Here is a 15,630-nt window from a genome sequence, read left to right as displayed (position 1 = left end):
GGCATTGCGTTGTGTATTGCATTTATACTGTTAAATCTGACTATGTCTAACCTAAATGGTGGATTTTGCAATTTGGGAGGAGTAAAATTTACTAAACTGATTTCATCAACCAGATGCATTTAGACTTGAGAATGTGACCTAGACCTCTTTCTGAAGTGATTTGAGCTATCATATTTATATGTCTTGAAATATATCTCGGATAGCTAGAAACTAAAATTAAGACATGGATAGACCATCAAGACATGAAGTGTCCAAGTGTGAACAACCCCTATTTCTCCTACATAAGTTGTTTGCTATCATGTGTTTCTGGTGACATGCGAAATTCAGATGGAGGGCAGTAAGGCAAGGCAAGGCAAGTTTATTTATATAGCACATTTCATACACAGTGGCAATTCAAAGGGCTTTACGTAAACAAAAATAAATTAAACAAGTAAAAATAAAAATAAAAACAAATAATAAAAATGAGTAAAAAAACACAAAAACAGGTAAAATTTGACATAAAAGAATGAAGAAGAAGAGAAAAACATAATAGTGCAATTTGTCGGACGCAGCACAGTGCTCATTCAGTAAAGGCACAGCTAAACAGATGTGTTTTCAGTCTTGATTTGAATGTGCCTAATGTTGGAGCACATCTGATCATTTCTGGAAGGTGATTCCAGCAGCGAGGGGCATAGTAGCTGAAAGCTGATTCACCCTGCTTTGACTGAACTCTTGGAACTTCTAGTTTATATGATCCTAAAGATCTGAGTAATCTGTTGGGTTTGTATTCAGTGAGCATATCTGTAATGTATTTAGGTCCTAGGCCATTTAGTGATTTATAGACCAGTAATAATACTTTAAAATCTATTCTGAATGTAACTGGCAGCCAGTGTAAAGACCTGAGGACAGGTGTGATGTGCTCTGATTTTCTGGTTCTGGTCAGAATTCTGGCTGCAGCATTCTGGATGAGCTGTAACTGTCTGACTGTCTTTTTTTGGAACACCAGTGAGAAATTCATTACAGTAATCCACATTCAGTAAAAAAAATTACTGAATGGGAGACGTAAAGGAAAGTCTGTATTTTTGCGATTTATACCATATTTCAAAGGAGATATGTATAGAAAATAACTACATATATTGGACATGATCCTTATATCAGAAAAAGGGCTGAGTTTTCTACTGAACTAAAATATATTTGCCTGTCATCGAGGCGGTAGATACTATATAAGCTTTTATGTTAAAATACTAAACTGTAGTGTTTGGAAGCATTCTATAGATTATTACTTGAATTAAACTGTCGTAGTAATTATATTGTTGCTCTGGTACAACACAACTGTAGTAATAAACATTTATTTCATAGACTTTTTTCTTCGCTATTATTATACAGCATCACAAAAGCACCACAGTTTACACTATTGTTACAGTATTTATTATCAGTTTACTAAGCTATAGTATTCTGTGCATTAATTAACAAGGAGTTGTGCACGTTATACACTTTACGTGGTTCAAAAACATGCTTATTATTAGTATTTTCCCCCCGCGTATATTCTCCAGATATCACAAAATAACAGATGAAGCAAACCGTATAATAGCATGAATGCATAGTCTACACATTAACATATTTAAACACAGCTAGGCCTGTAGATAATCGTTATTGGTGCTGTCAAACCAGCCTGATCTTAAGAGGAAACTTAAGTATTTTATGTTTTGTCATTTTAGTGGCTAATTCGTACGAATATTTACGAGTTTAGTCGTACGAAAATGTATGACTTTAAAAAGGAGGTGTGGCACCCAACCCCACACTTAACTCCAACTGTCATTGGGTGATGAGCAATTCGTACTAAATTGTATGAATTAGATCGTACTAATTCATACAAATGAGCCACTAAATCAAAAAGTTAAGAATTGCAGTGAGCTTGCGTTGGTCAACCAATTATCGTGTTCAAAAATGTTTATGATGGATGTGTATATGATGGATGCATTAAAAAATGTTCATTACATTCCATCTTATCTTCCGTTTTTCAGCCAGTTTCTTGAACTTTCCTCCATTTATGAGCTAAACTTTTGGAGGTTTATAAAAATGGTTTGGCATTTCTTATTTTGGCAGCAATTATAAACTACACTAAACAAACATTTTTAAGTTCTGATAGCGATTCCTATGTAGAAGAATGACTTCCTGCCCTCCATCTCACGCGTCATGTAAATACCTATACACTGCCTTTTTCAGTTGAGAATATATAAACATAACTGCATCTAAAACATCTATAACTCTATCTAATGATCTATCTATATACCTATATCTGTCAGCAAATCTTTAAGCTTAAAATGGCTTAACTAGTCAAGGCTATTTTTTATTAGGAAACCATCCTTGCCAACATCCACCAAAGGGCCCATGCATACAATATGAGGTCACTAAGCGTGCATGGCAACCAGACAAGGATGTACAGCCAAGCCTCCCCTACCCCGCACTCCCCACACACAATGAAATAATGCGTCTGTACCTGCTGCTCACCACAGCCTCGGCCGCACATGCCGGCACATAAAGCATGTGTACGGAGAGTGGGGCTGGCAGGAGTAAATTGAAAGCACAGGGAACGGGGGGAGATCCATTTGGTGAAGGGTGGGGGACTGATGTCTGTGTTTCTGCTGGCCCTCCCCCGGCTCCCCTCACGGAGCCCCTCTGTCGTATTTCACCGGAGGGGAAGCAGCCTGTGATTGAAACATCTCAAACTCAGCGCCCCCTGTCTGATTGATGCGCGCAGGAGCCTGACAGAGCCCTTGAGACTCAGCTCGTACTTTATTCTTAAGAAGATATAGACAGAAAAGTGAGCTAGGACATTCTCAAAGAAGTATCTCGCCCAATAATTAATGCCCACCTGATTTTCTTTCTTCGGAGATAATTTGCCAAAATGGTTCACAAAAAAAATGGTGAAAATGTTATAAATATTACCTGCTTGAAGGTTGTAACTTTAGACTGATGAATAGATTGTCGAGATTACTCCTGTTCTATTTGATCTAAATCTATTCTGCAATCTGTAATCTATTCGTAAACACTGTTAAAAAAAGCACCTTAGTTCATCGAAGTCCTGCTGCTGGCTATTAAATAAGGATGTCGAGAACCGATCACGTGATCAGAAATTGGGCCCGATCACACCATTTAGAAAAAAACAAGACTCGAATATATATATATATATATATATATATATATATATATATATATATATATATATATATATATATATATATATATATATATATAAATTTTAACACATCAATAGTTATGCGATGGCACAGAGTTAGACCTCTTTCTTGACGTCACACAAAAACAGCAATGCATGCGGCATAAAATCACTTTGTTGCAGAAATGCTAATGGTTAAATGCCGGCGAATTAGAACATGGAAGCAGCTTGAGGCGGGAAGCGCGAGTATGTCTGTCATCTGGAGGTATTATAAAGTTGATGACGACAACATTGCCATAACAAACTAGGAGATGTGTAAACTTGGGATTGCAAGAGGTGGAAAGGAAAAAGCTACATTTAACACAACTAGCAAACAGAGATGTTGAATGTTAAAATAAAGTGAATTAAATAAAAATAAGGAACATCCTGGACCTGTTTCTTCGCTCTTCTTTATTCTTTTTATGTATAATAGAAGAATTGGATTGTGTTTCGGTATCTGTAGATACTCAAAATCAAATGACTCGGACTTGTACTCGAGGGCAAAAAAAAACCTGATCAGTACATCCCTACTATTAATGATCTGATACATTATTTGAATTATATTTGAAAGTTACATAAGTAGTTGTATAGTTATGCATACATTTTTAAACCCTTTTTTTCATTCTAAATACTATTCAATTTTAAGAATTGTTCGTGGAGTCACATGATCCAAATTACATGTTTAAATGCTTTTGTTTTTCATTTTATTTAGGGTCAACTGTATCTTGGCACTTTGATTCTTGTTTTTCAGAAAATATAGTATTTTCATGGCCTCTTCATTGGATAGTTAGCCAAAAATGTCTGTCATCATTTACTTACACTCATGTTGATGCAAAACTGTATGATTTACACAGTTATTCACAGAAAAAATTATTAATGCAACCAATGTAAACCGCTTTTAAAATATTGGTCACTGTTGTTTGATGGTCCGTTTGTTGAACTTAAGTTACATTGCATCTACAGTACATGCCAACTAATTCTCATTAGATTATAAGTAGACTGTAAGGTTGGTGTTAGTGTAAGTTGACATGTACTTGCAAAGTTTCTTATAGTCAGCTAAATGTCTGTTGAAGGAGCAGTATCACCATATTAAGCAGACACTATACTAATACTCGAATGGACCATCAAAATAAAGTGTTATTAAAATATATTTGTTTACATTAAGGATGTCCTGTTTTTTTACCCTCGAGACTGAGTCAGAGTCATTTGATTTTGAGTATCTACCGAAACCCGATCCAATACTTCTGTAATACATAAAAAAGAATAAAGAAGAGGGAAGAAACAGATCCTTGCTGTTCCTTATTTTTTATTTAATTTATGTTATTTTAACATTTTACAACTCTGTTAACAAACAGAGCACTTCTGTGAGGTAGCTTGAACAATCAAGTAATACATAACATCAATTCTTTACTTTCAGACTTTAGTGTAACAGTAAATATATATAAAAAAATCGAATATAAAAACAAATAGCACCTCAACCTAAAATACCCGGCAGGTAACCCCAAGTTTACATATCTCACAGTTTGCTATGGCAATGTTGTCGTCATCAACTTTATAATACCTCCAGACTGCAGACATATTCGCGCTTCCTGCTTCAAGTTGTTTTCATGTTCTACTTTGCCGGCATTTAACCAATAGCGTCTCTACAACAAAGTGGTGTTATGCCGCACATGTTGCTGTTTCTGTATGAAGTCAAGAAAGAAGTCTAACTCTGTGCCACCGCATAACTATAGATGTGTTTAAAAAAATTATGATAATATGTACATATATATTCGGAGTTATATATCGTATATATCGGAGTTAAAGTCCGATTCTGACTTAGCCGACTGATTTCCGATCACGGGATCAAATCTGAACATCCCTAATTTACATTCCATATAAAAGTCATCCAAGTTTAAAATTAATAGTTTCAAATAGTTAATTACATATGTTCGTGTAATATTTAATATTTACATTTTTATTGTACTTTACCTGAAATTAAATCTCTTAAAGGAGTACATTTCGCATAGTTTAAAAGTATAATATATGCTTTTCCCCGTTCTGATAGCAAAGGTAGTAAATAGGAGGGCACACAAAAACAGCATCATACTGTAAGTCTGATTGTGTTTCTTCACATCATCTGTCATTGCAGGTTTTTTCCTGTCCGAGGCGGGGCTGAGCGAGTGTGAAGTGTGTGAATGTCACTCGGTCGGAGCGATGGGGCAGGTGTGTGCTGCCCACTCAGGGCAGTGTGTGTGTGCTCACCCATCACTGACCGGTCACAGATGCGACCAGTGCCAGGATCTCTTCTTTGGCTTTAATCCAAGTGTTGGCAGGTCAGTGCTATAGTCTAACACCCGTATCTCGGTCATGTTCGAGAAAGACGTTTTCATTTATTACCATGAATTAAGATATATATTCAAGTAAAATAGAAGAGTGTAAATCACGGTGGAAAATGACTCCAGACTCCCTCCCATCTCAGAGAGCGAACGCCAGTGAATAAAGCCCATTTAGAAAATCATGCACATCACTTTTCATAACGATTTGAGCCAGTTAGCTGCTTACTGGCCCACGGGTTCAGACGGAGCTAGCAAAGGTCAAATTAGCCATTAAAGTCTCCCGCCTCTAAACGAGGCTGCATTTTAATGCTCTCTGCATAGTTGATTTGTTGGATACATCAATTAGGTTGTAAATACATCATATGTTAGCTGTCTTAATGATATACTCCAAAGCAGCTCCCCAGCTTGAACATATGGCCTAAGTTGGGGATGGAAAACTTGGCATTCTCAGGAGTCAGTGGATTGGAAAATTATTTTTTCTTTTTTTCGTTTCCTGCATACGGCAGATTTTCTTTTGATGAATTATTATTATTATTATTATTTTTTACGTTTAAGTCTTGATGGTGTGGTTGAAGTCTCATTGAATGACCTTCCTGAAGGCTTGTAGGAGATATTTAACTACTCCAGCCATGCTGGGTGAAGAACAGGAACAGTGGGGGACATCGTCAACGCTCCCTGTATCAACCATCGTTTACCTTTTAAGTGTTTCCCCCCACCAAAATAAAACAAATATGATGTTGGGATGCGCAGTAGGTAGAAAGGACATTAATTGTTGGCTGGTGAGATGCAAATAGCATGAGCGTGTGTTTTCAATGCATCAACAACAGGGCTACCGGACATCACAAATTGTTAATCCATACGAGTCGTGACAGATCACTGCATACGCAATCCATCCAGCTGCACTCGTTCGCCCGGTAAGGATGAAAAATGAACTATTTAAACTGATTAGAGGGGAAGCTTGAACTGCATCAGGAGATCCCACACAATAAAGATTTCTTTTTTATCTAAATATTATAAACTCATTTATCCGCCCTGGAATCAATAAGACGATGCATCTTATTTAGTTTTCTCATATTGGGCCGTCCACTGCGGACCACCAAATAGAGGTAGTTAAAAAACCCACAATATGGTTAGGGAAGATTAGCCATCACAACAAATGGCAAACACAGGCTGCAACATGGCTAATCGTTTAACCTTGAGAGAGAGAAAATGTATTTATTTATTTTACACAATTTTAGCTCATATTCAAATCTGCTTTTGTTTGTTTTTCTTGCTAGTCAGTTTCATGTCTGCAAAACTTTCCAGCTCTTATTTTGCAACACCTGTTCTATGCAAACATTGAGACACAATCTGGAGTCATTTACTTTGATAGCTGCAAGCTATTGATATATTTGAAATATGGAAGACCCAAGCATGTGGAACTGAGCATTATTGGTACTGATCACAAAATTTGATACCTCAGATGGCATCATTTTTGCATGACAGGGGAGGGAAAAAAGTTCACCGTCTCCTCTCTAGGAGTCAAGGTCGAACCACATTGGGAAACGGGTGGCTTAGCCCAAAACGCCCCTCTAGTTGACAGAACAAATTTTCAGCTCATTAAGAGTCTGTGGCTTTTATCAGCTGCTTTCGAGGGTGTCAGGCGCTTGGCCCCCGCATCACCCGCTGCTGGCCCCTCAGGGCCTTCCCTCCTCCATCCTCTACACCCCTCCCAGATGTGTCACTGACAGGTGCATCTGTGAATGCCTCCATTTAGAGCAAGTGTCCCCCCTTCCCTCACAGTCACACACGCCTCCAACACGCACACATACACTTTTTGCAACTCTTCGTGTCTTAGCCGGTCAGAGAGACTCACAGTTTTTTTGTGTAAATAGATCTGGACTTGTTACTTTTGGTTAATTACCTGATTTCTTGTCCTCTACCGACATGGACAATGTCACAAGAAGTGATACAGTTTTTTTTATCATATGAAAATGGTATTTGTGTCTCTTGTGATCTCCATGTGTCTAGGTGTGAGCCGTGTGGCTGTGATCCTGTGGGAGGATTCAATGGCACGTGTCACCCCCAAACAGGGCAGTGCTTGTGCAAGCCGTTTGTGACTGGGGATAAATGTGATGCCTGTGTGGAGGGAGCCAGTTTCATGGATCCAAACAACTACCTGGGCTGCAGCAAAGGTGTGAACCTAAATATATTCATGAATTCATTGTTGAATTCATTGTTGAGTATTCATGAATTCAGTGTTGTTTTTTTTGTTATATGTATTAATATGTTTTTTTGTTTATTTATTTGGGAATTTTTGAGATTTAAAAATATAGGTAGCACTTATAGTAAGGTCCCATTAGTTAATGTGTTTACTAGCATGAATAATCAATAAACAATGTTTTTCATTTTTATTAATCTTTGTTAACGTTATTTAATGAAAACAAAGGCATTTGGTGTTAGTTTATTCATTCATTAATTCCTTCCTTTTCTTTTCGGCTTAGTCCCTTTATTAATCAGGGGTCGCCACAACCCATCTTTTGGAAACACCCAAACACTCTCAATTACACACATACACTACAGACAGTTTAGCCTACACAATTTGCCTATAGCGCATGTCTTTGGACTTGTGGGGAAAACCAGAGCCCCCGGAGGAAACCCACACCAACACTGGGAGAACATACAAACTCTTCACAAAAATACCAACTGACCCAGCCGAGGTGCGAATCAGCAACCTTCTTGCTGTGAGGCAACAATGCTACCCACTGCACCACCGCGCTTTTCTCATTAGTTAATGTTAACTCATAATACATCAACTTATGCTATCAAGAACAATATTAAAATAAAGTGTAAAATGTTTTATTGTAAAGTGGATATATAAATAAATACAGGTTTAACAGATTTACTTTTAGCATGTTGCTAAGCTAACAGCGCCACTGCAGTTAGCAATATTATAATACAAATATTACTGTATATCATTAAAGACATTGCACAATTTTTTAGCAGTAGATTTTCATAGTAAATTACCACATTATCTCATGGAATCAACGCAATTACTTAGTGTTAATTTGTTGGTTGAACTAGATCTTAGAAAAAAACATATGGTAGTTATAGTAGTTAAACCATGCTAGCCACAAATTTAGCTGTGGTTTTGCTACACTAACCATAGTTTATTTAGCCATGGTTATTTAGTGTATTTGAAGCATAAATGTGATAACACAAATTATATAATTTGAGTAATAAAAATATTGAAATCATAGTTAGAGCATCATGGTGGCACAGTCAGTAGCACAGTTGGCATTTCTGGAGTTTGCATGTTCTCCCCATGTTCGCGTGGGTTTCTTCCGGGTCCTCTGGTTTCCCCCACAGTCCAAAGACATGCATAGTATTAGTATAGGAGAATAGAATAAGTTGAGTTGGCCATAGTGTACAGTATGTGTGTAAATGCAAGAGTGAATGGGTTTTTCCCAGTGTTGGGTTGCAGCTGGAAGGGCAATTGCTGCGTAAAACATATGCTGGATAAGTTTGTGGTTCATTCCGCTGTGTTGACACCTGATAACTAAAGAGACTAAGCTGAAAAGAAAATGAATGAATGACTGAATGAAATCATTGTTAATTGATAATACAGTACTTTCCTTTCCAAAACATACAGTAAGGTATTAACTGTTTTTTTATTAATTTTGGAAATTAAAGGCTGTTGGCTTATATAGGTCTTATTGTATATCCCACCTCATCAATCAGGTTAAATAGGAAATATCTCAACAAAGAAAATAAAACTCATCAAACCATGTCTAAGGCCTTAAAGGGCATTTGTTTAAGCACCTTATTGCTTAAATAGTAAAATCCTTTGTCTCAACACTCAATTTGGCTCCAATACAAGAAAATGCTTCTTCTGGATCACACCACAGTGTCGCTTTATTGTAGTGGCTGTAATTTAAATGCAGATTTCTCCAATATAATCAAGTTTAATGCAAGAAAGCCATACCTAAGGTCAAAACTCACTGCTGCCACTCAAATGCTGTGGTATTTACGTTGGACTGTGAAATTTATTACATACTTTATTCAGAATGCCCAGGAGCTGACACTCAAATTTAATCATGTTGCATCCTTATGTTTTAGCCGAGCATTTCTATTTAATATAGATCCCTCTCTCTCTCTCTTTCATGATCTCATGCCATTTCTGTGTTTTGTGCATATCTACTCTTTTAACATTCAGCATGTATACTGTAAGGTGACCTGTTTATGGGTCTGCATGTGTTTAGAGCACACAGCACTTAACCTCACTGAGACTCTTACAGCCCTAATGTGCCCAACAGAACAGCATTTGTTATTAAGTTAGCATTTTTACATGTAACAAATGATTGTTGCTCCAGTATATTTATAGTCCATTTTCCCCATTAGCCGGCAGCTTTGATGCTTTAACCTTGTGTTTTCCACTTTTTCCTTAACCCTTGTGTGCTGTTGGGGATGTTTTCATCCACTCTGGGGTGATTTTGAGTCTTTATTATGGTGCCTTGAGAGCCAACATACTGTTATACTACATAAGTATATTCTTCTTCCTTCTTCTTCTTCGTCTGGGACTAATTTCTATATGCATTCTGTATGCAACTTATGGTTTTCCAAAAACGGACCCAGAAATTTCAGAAAAGTCCCATTGACCAAATTTTGTGACCTCATAACTTTCCACCAGACTGTCATACAGGCTTAAGTTTGGACTTATTTAACTTAGACTACCAATCTGCCAATCAATGATGACCTTTCAATTTACTAGTCACACCCAAGCAACCATTTACGGCACCTTAGGAAATGTCCTATATACTTCCATTGTAAAAAAAATGCCATTGACTTTAAATTTGACATACTAACAACAACATACCAGTTCATACTAACAATATATTAATCCATACTAGAAACATACAAACAAACATCCTAATTCAAACTATAAACAGACTAGCAACATGCTAGTGTATACTAGAAACATGCTAGCAACCTACTAATACATACTAGAACCATGCTAATTTATGTTAGCAACGGCCTAGCAACAACAAGAACACCTTAGCAACTGCCTAGCAACACTTTAGTAACCACCTAGAACACCCCAGCAACTGCCAAGCCATGCTTTAGCAATCACCTAGAACACCCTACCAATGCCTAGCAACCACTGCCTAGCAATATCTTAGCACCCAATTAGAACATCCTAGCAAGCCATCCTAGCAGCCACTCAGAACACCCTAGCAACCGCATAGAAACCACCTATAACACCATAGCAGGCACCTAGCAATGCCTTAGCAACCACTCAGAATACCCTAACAACTGCCTAGCATCCACTCAGAACACCTTAGCAACCACCTAGCAACCAGTCAGAACACCTTTGCAACTGCCTAACAACACCTTATTAACCACTCAGAACACCTTAGCAACTGCCTAGCAATACCTTAGTAACTACCTAGAACAGCCTAGAAACACCTTAGCAACCAACTATACACCCTAGCAACCACCTAGCAATGCCTTAGCAACCACTCAGAACACCCTAGCAACTGCCTAGCAACCACTAAGAACACCTTAGCAACCACCTAGTAACACCTCAATGACCTGGAACACCCTAGCAACCGCCTAGCAATGCCTCAGCAACTGCTCCCCAATCACTCAGAACACCTTAGCAACTGCCTTGCACCGCCTTAGCAACCAAACAAAACTCCCTTGCAATGCCTTAGCAATCACTTAGAACACCCTAGCAACTGTCTAGCAACCTTAGCAACCACATAGAACACCCTAGCAACCACCTAACAACAATATAGCAACCACTCAGCTAACATATATGTAGTTCTTTATATATGCCAACTGTTTCAAACTTCTTAAGAACCACTTCAATTACTTAATCTTTAAAACTACTTTAAACGTTCAAGTTAGACTTTCTCAAGCCACCATAAAGTTTGTCTATGAACTTTACTTTTCTAGTTTGACCACAACTTCCTCCTTTGTTTCAGCAAAATGTAAATGAAAAATATAATAAAAATTCAGCGATACACTGTTAGTAAATTGACTACCCTTTCATTATGTTTGTGGCTACTTTTGCCCCATTGACTTCAATTATAATGACATTTTTGATTGAAAGGCATGATACCATAAAATCACGCCTTATTAGTTGTTGCTGGTTTTGGGAAGTGGCAAAAATTTAAAATTTGGGAATAGGCAAAACAAACCAACAACAATACACAAGAGTTAAGTTTGGTTTGACAAGCCTTTTTTTCATAAATATGTTTCTGATTACACTCTCTTTTTCATGTTCAGATCCGCAACAGCAGCCTCCTCCTCTTGGCAGGGTTTTGAACTCCACCACTATAGAGCTGAGCTGGAGAGCTCCTGATTCCCCCAACAGTAATGCACTGATGTACACGCTGCTCCGAGACACACAGATCATCCACGTCAGCCACAGTCAGCATCCGTTTGGTTAGTCACACTTCTGTAGATGTTTTCATTGGAGGTGTTTACGGTGTCGCCATTATGCTTTTAGCTTGTGGAATTGAATGATGCTTAAGTTACTGTAATAGTTGGTAGATTTAAAGGGATAAAAAAAAATGTAGTTTAAAATTCTTATTGGTTTCTTTTCATTCTGTTGAGCACAAAAGAATATATTTTGAAGAATTTTAGAAACTGGTAAATTTTTACTTTCATAGTAGGAAAAACAAATACTATGGATTTCTATGGAGACAGGATTCCAAACATAACATTTTTTGTTCAATAATAAAAAATAATAATAATAAAGTCAAACAGGTTTGTGATAAGTTAAAGCAGGTCGCACACCAGAAGCGCCGCTCGGCGCCGCGACACGGCGCGTACATGACAGTTTAAGGTATCACACACCAGACGCGCACATTCGAATGATATTTAACATGAAACTAATCAGATGGCGCTCTGTGGCGCGGCTGAAAAATGAACTGCGTCCTGAGCCGTCGCCGGGCGCCGCCGACAGCCGCCGACTTGCGGCGCCGGTGTGTGTATCCTGATAGAAACCTATGTTTAGAATTCTAAAATACATGGTGCTGCGTGGCGCTGCGCGGCGCGCCGCCGAGCGGCGCTTCTGGTGTGCGACCTGCTTAAGGGTAAGTAAATGATGACAGAATTTTCAGTTTGGGGTGAACTATTACTTTAAGTGATGTTTGTACAAACGATTTATGTAAATTAAGGAATTGATTTATTACATTTTTTATGATAATGTAATATTAAATGACAATGAATGTATTTTCTTGCAATTCTATACAATCATAATGGTTTTTATTTTTATTTATCCATATTTAATATATTTATGTTATATATTTATCATATATTTATGTAATGTCATTCATATAAAGTGAAAAAAAGACTATAAAAATGCATAGTGCCTTTTTAACAACATGGTACATATTATTTATTTTTAAGAGTTTTTTTAATATTATTGTGAACTACCATTCAACACTAGTCGAAAGTTATTTGAAGTAGTGATGCATTAAATTTAAAAATAATTAGAAAAGATTATTTTATACACAGCAAAAAATAATTTTCTTGTCTTATTTTCAGAAATAAAAAGCAAGAAAAAAGTTTTTCCTTAAAACAAGCTAAATAATCTGCCAATAGGGAAAGCAAAATAATGTCAAAAGGAAAAAAAAAGATTATTTTGCTTGCCCCATTGGCAGATTATTACATTGTTTTCAAGAAAAAAAAACTCACATAATATTGGCATATTATTTCTGAAAACAAGATAATGTTTTGCTTGCCTAGAAAATGCTTCTTGATAGAAGAGTTTTTAAATAATTGGAATAGAAAAAGACAAAAAAAATCTAAGAAAGAACATATTTTTTTTGCAATGTATACAGTGCTCAGCATAATTGAGTACAGCCCATTTTGAAAATGAATATTTTTTATACATTTCTCTGTGAATAGAGGCAATGTATTTTGGTGCATTTAAACAAAACAGATTTATTAAACAGATATATTTATTAAAATAATATTTTAGTCACCAAACATATTTAGAAATTGAAAGATAATACAATTAAATTCAAGCAAAATATTACAAAAAAGAAAAAAAATACAACATACTAAATTTTTCAATTTTTTGCTTCTCTTGATTTTTCCTTTTTGTATTTAATATTTTTCTATGACATAAATTTGGTTGTACTAATTTTGGACCATTATCGTAAGTTATTTTGTTAGATAAGCTCTAGATTTGGCTTCAGTACTAACTAATCTAATGTACAGGTATATGCACAAATACAATATTGTATAGCCTCCTATTAAAAATATTATTTGTGAGGGATGTATTTATATATGCTGAGCAATGTAAATGCTGTTTTTTTTTTTTTTACTTTCTATACATTGGAGTTTCTTAAAACTATTTATTATGGTTTCCACATAAATATTAAGCAGTGCATTGATTTTTTTTTTTTTTTTAGCACAGTTCAGAAGAAACTGTGCATCAAGTCTGCATGTTAGAATGATAATTTAGATTCTCTTTAAATGAATCAAAATATAAAAATTAGTTTACTCTTTATGTTAAGGTGTATAATTAATTATGCATAATTACATGCAACTAACTCTAAACCAAACTCTTCATTTTAACCATATAGGAAGTGTATGTAATGAATTACAATTACTGAGAAGGTAAACAATTAGTAACATTGTTAAAAGAACATTCCCAAACATCGGTTTGCGGCTGGAAGGGCATTTGCTGCTTAAAAAACGTGCTGAATAAGTTGGCAGTTCATTCCGCTGTGGCGACCCCAGATTAATGAAGGGACTAAGACGAAAAGAAAATGAAGGAATGAATGAATGTTAAAAGAACGCCTTAAAATAAAGTGTGATCAAAAGTCATTTTAAATTGTAATAACATGTGACACTATTCACAGGTAGAGTAAGTGACACTATTCACAGGTGGAGGTCAGAATTTTTAGCCCCCCTGAATTATTTGCCCTCCTGTTTATTGTTTTCCCCAATGTCTGTTTAACAGAGAGAAGATTTCGACCTTAAATATGTTTAAAAATTAAAAACCGCTTTTATTCCAACCAAAATAAACTTTCTTCAGAAAAAAAAAAATATTATCAGACATACTATGAAAAATTCCTTGCTTTGTTAAAGATCATTTGAGAAATAATAATAATAATAAAAAAAATCAAAGGGGGACTAATAATTCTGACTTCAACTGTATGTTCTAAGATGTAAACATTCTTAGTAGCCTTAAACTTTAGAATGGTAGTGTATGTAATTATATTGTCATCAATACTGCAATCACATTTGACAGCTTGCTTGTTCTCTGTCTCATTCAGGAACTATGCATTTCATAGACACAGCTTTGTCTCCCTACACCTCATACTCTTACCAGCTCATCACCAGTAATATCCGCTCTAACACCAGCAGTTCCGTGGTCACCTTGCGTACCCTGTCTGCCGTACCCGAGCAAGAGGAGCTCCAGTTAACCCTCGTGGGCCGAGCCAAGCCGAACAGTGCCTCTTTTAACTGGACAGAGCCCTTGAACACCACTGGTCCAATAGACAATTACACACTGAGCTCCATACAGGATCTGAGCGGAGAAAAGAGAATCTACTACACTGGACTTCAGACAGAGGCCACCGCTGAGGAGCTGCAACCTTTCACTCGATACAACTTCAGTCTGAAGGCTTGTACTGATGGAGGATGTGCTCGCAGTGAAAGTCTGGTTGTGCAGACTGCTCAGATACCTCCAGAGCAGCAGCCGGCACCCAAAATCACAACTTTAGGCTCCTCTCAACTCAAGGTGGACTGGGAACCGCCAGTTTTACCAAATGGTATTGACGCACATTTTTGTGTTTTTGATATTTTTTCTGTCGTTCTCGATCTTTTTTTAAATCAAGTATTCCCATTTTCTAAAAAATAATTGAAGGCCCTTTTTATAGGTTAAAATATTCTTCTGTTTTGTGCTGTTTTTCAATTTCAAAAATAGTTTGGAGTTGGTAATGGGAAAGGAAAAAAAGTAAAATAACTTGTTTCATGCATTTTTCTGAAGGAAGTATTTAACCAATTTTAAGTCTGCCTCTAATATAAGCCAGATTTAATAACTTTTTTCATTCATATATAATCTTAGTTAATAATAATAATAATAATATGACTTTAAATACTATAAACATT

The 15,630-nt window shown here is 36.4% G+C and overlaps 1 protein-coding gene across 2 annotated transcripts in view; it reads left to right on the top strand.

Moving 5' to 3' along the window:
• Positions 1 to 15,630, top strand: part of ush2a (Usher syndrome 2A (autosomal recessive, mild)) — a 412,815-nt gene that overhangs the window by 83,663 nt on the left and 313,522 nt on the right. For both annotated transcript variants that reach the window (XM_087290677.1, XM_087290676.1), the window contains exons 14-17: positions 5,328 to 5,511; positions 7,525 to 7,688; positions 11,785 to 11,943; positions 14,793 to 15,290. In XM_087290677.1, the coding sequence (XP_087146803.1) occupies positions 5,328 to 5,511; positions 7,525 to 7,688; positions 11,785 to 11,943; positions 14,793 to 15,290 (1,005 nt within the window). The remainder of the gene's footprint in view (positions 1 to 5,327; positions 5,512 to 7,524; positions 7,689 to 11,784; positions 11,944 to 14,792; positions 15,291 to 15,630) is intronic.

The sequence above is a fragment of the Danio rerio genome, chromosome 17, assembly GCF_052040795.2.
Source record: "Danio rerio strain M-AB ecotype USA chromosome 17, GRCz13ab, whole genome shotgun sequence".
Taxonomy (NCBI): domain Eukaryota; kingdom Metazoa; phylum Chordata; class Actinopteri; order Cypriniformes; family Danionidae; genus Danio; species Danio rerio.
Note: the sequence above shows the minus strand (reverse complement) of the source record. Positions and strands in the feature narration are given on the sequence as shown.